Here is a 2,620-nt window from a genome sequence, read left to right as displayed (position 1 = left end):
CGGCAGCCTCGACCCACCCCCCTTCGCGCCGCCCCCGCCGGCCCGCGACCACACGCAGGACCTCCCCGACGAGATCCTCACGCTCGTCTTCGCCTCGCTCACCCCGGCCGAGCGCAACGCCTGCTCCCTCACCTGCGCGCGCTGGAAGGAGGTCGACGCCGCCACGCGCCACCGCCTCTCCCTCGACGCGCGCGCCATGCTCGGCTACAACACCCCCGCCATCTTCTCCCGCTTCACCGCCGTCACCAAGCTCGCCCTCCGCTGCGCGCGCGGCTCGGGCGCCGACAGCCTCAACGACGGCGGGGCCGCCGCGGTCGCCGCCACGCTGCCCTCCGACCGCCTCGCCAGGCTCAAGCTCAGGGGCCTCAGGCAGCTGTCCGACGCCGGCCTCGCCTCCCTCGCGGCCGCCGCGCCCGTGCTCCGCAAGCTCTCCGTCGCCTCCTGCACCTTCGGGCCCAAGGCCTTCGTCGCCGTGCTCCAGTCGTGCCCCCTCCTTGAGGACCTCTCCGTCAAGCGCCTCCGCGGCCTCCCGGACACTTCGGGCGCCGTCACCGCCACCGCCATCACCGAGGACATCCTGTTCCCACTCGCCATGTCGCTGCGCTCGGTGTGCCTCAAGGATCTGTACAGCGCCCTCTGCTTTGTGCCGCTGGTCTCGTCCTCACCGAATCTCCGCTCGCTCAAGATCCTGCGGTGCTCTGGTGCCTGGGACTTACCATTGGAGGTCATTGCGGCCCGTGCTCCTGGCCTCGTTGAGATTCACCTTGAGAAGCTCCAGGTCGGTGACCGTGGGCTGACTGCTGTCTCGGCCTGTGCGAATCTGGAGGTGCTGTTCCTTGTCAAGACCCCTGAATGCACCGATGGAGGCATAATCAGTGTTGCACAGAACTGCCACAAGCTGCGAAAGCTACATATTGATGGCTGGCGCACAAACCGGATCGGTGATTGCGGCCTCATGGCTGTTGCTCGAGGATGCCCGGACCTTCAGGAGCTTGTCTTGATAGGGGTCAACCCCACCGTGCAGAGTCTCCGGATGCTTGGTGAGCACTGCCGCGCATTGGAGCGCCTTGCGCTTTGCGGCTGTGAGACTGTAGGGGATACCGAGATTATTTGCCTGGCGGAGCGATGTGCTGCTCTCAAGAAGCTTTGCATCAAGGGATGCCCGGTCACAGATCGCGGGATGGGAGCACTCAATGGGGGTTGCCCCAGTTTGGTCAAGGTGAAGTTGAAGAGGTGCCGTGGAGTATCGTATGAATGTGTTGAGCATCTGAAGATGGCCAGGGGGGATTCCTTCTCGATCAGCCTGGATATTGTGTTGGAGCATGATGCGGTCGCTCCAAGTGAAAATGGCGTGCAAGAGACTGGACAACAAGCACAGGTTACAGAGCTAACTGGTCAGATGGCTGCCATGGACCTTCCCACTAATGCTGCTGGTGCACAATCCTTTGCTCAGGCGAACAGTAGGATGCGGAGCGTCATGTCAGCACTTAGAAGGAGATTTGGCAACCCTCCACCAGCGTGATGTGGGATGGAAATCCATGAACTCCTTTGCTATTGATCGTTTTTAGTCTCATGTTCGTGTTCCTTAGCTTGTTACATTTCATATCCAGTCCATGCAAAACCTCCATTATGGATAATTCCGTGTTTTACTGTGGAGCTAATAGCATCATCAGTAGTCTCCCCTTGTTCTGATTTTACCTTGCTATATGGTATAGCACTGCTGGTGATCACCATGCTTCCATCCGTATCCAGGGAAAACATTTTTTGTTTGTTTGCATCAAGCTGCAACTCCGTGTTTGCATTTCTAGATCAGTACTTAAACATTAACCTTCACTGTCGAACACATACATATAGTCAATATATCGATGCCAAACACTGTCGGTTGTCGGCGTACAATGTTGGCACATGCTATGCTATTATGCACAATAGTTTGATTTAGTTTCGTAGCAAGCAGATGCAGGATTGAGATTTGATATATTTCTTTGTGCAGAGTCGAATCTTATTCAGTTTGTCCAACTTGTCATCCATAAAGTATGCAAATGAAATGGTGCACGGAAACAATCAAAGAAAATGCATAGTTTGAACCAGGTGCCATTTCCTGTTGTTACTTATAAAGGTCTTGGATAGCGATATGCTAGTTGTTGCTTGGAAGTTTAATTAGCAGTCGTAGTGATATGCTGATTGTGAAGGATTCCATATCGTGTAAAGTGGTATACGTGTCTTATCGGTTTACGCTGGCATGTTAATTGAATCGTCATCTTAACCAATTCATGATAGCCCATCTAGAAACAGAGTAAAGTCAGTGATTACTTATTCTCTTGTGTTTCAATTTATAATATCTAGTCCGTGCCTGTGCCTGTGCCTGTCGATACTTTTGAGTCGTGAATTTTATATTGCGAGACTTTAGTTAGTTGTTGTCATGTCACTCATAACAACCTTGTTGGTGTTGAGAATTACAGTAGCTTGTAAAAAATGTGTAACACACTACATTTGAAAGTGCGCTTGTAGATTTGTTGTGTTTGGAGTAGAAGTTAAGCAAATAGAGGTTCATATAAGAGTATTTGCCCTCCTTTTGTCACAAAGGCATCATAGTCAGTTGTCGGTTAATGATGCCCTGTCA

General features: G+C 52.9%; 1 protein-coding gene across 2 annotated transcripts in view; it reads left to right on the top strand.

Moving 5' to 3' along the window:
- LOC119364838 (F-box protein At1g47056-like) overlaps positions 1-1,777 on the top strand; it is a 2,395-nt gene extending 618 nt beyond the window's left edge. Inside the window, exon 2 of one of the 2 annotated variants that reach the window (XM_037630391.1) lies at positions 1-1,777. In XM_037630391.1, the coding sequence (XP_037486288.1) occupies positions 1-1,522 (1,522 nt within the window). In that variant the 3' untranslated portion in view covers positions 1,523-1,777. The other variant, XM_037630392.1, reaches the window with a different exon arrangement.
- The last annotated feature ends 843 nt before the right edge of the window (positions 1,778-2,620 follow it).

The sequence above is a fragment of the Triticum dicoccoides genome, chromosome 2B (genome assembly GCF_002162155.2).
Source record: "Triticum dicoccoides isolate Atlit2015 ecotype Zavitan chromosome 2B, WEW_v2.0, whole genome shotgun sequence".
Lineage (NCBI taxonomy): Eukaryota > Viridiplantae > Streptophyta > Magnoliopsida > Poales > Poaceae > Triticum > Triticum dicoccoides.
The sequence above is the reverse complement of the archived record's forward strand: the minus strand, read 5'-3'. Positions and strand labels throughout refer to the sequence as shown.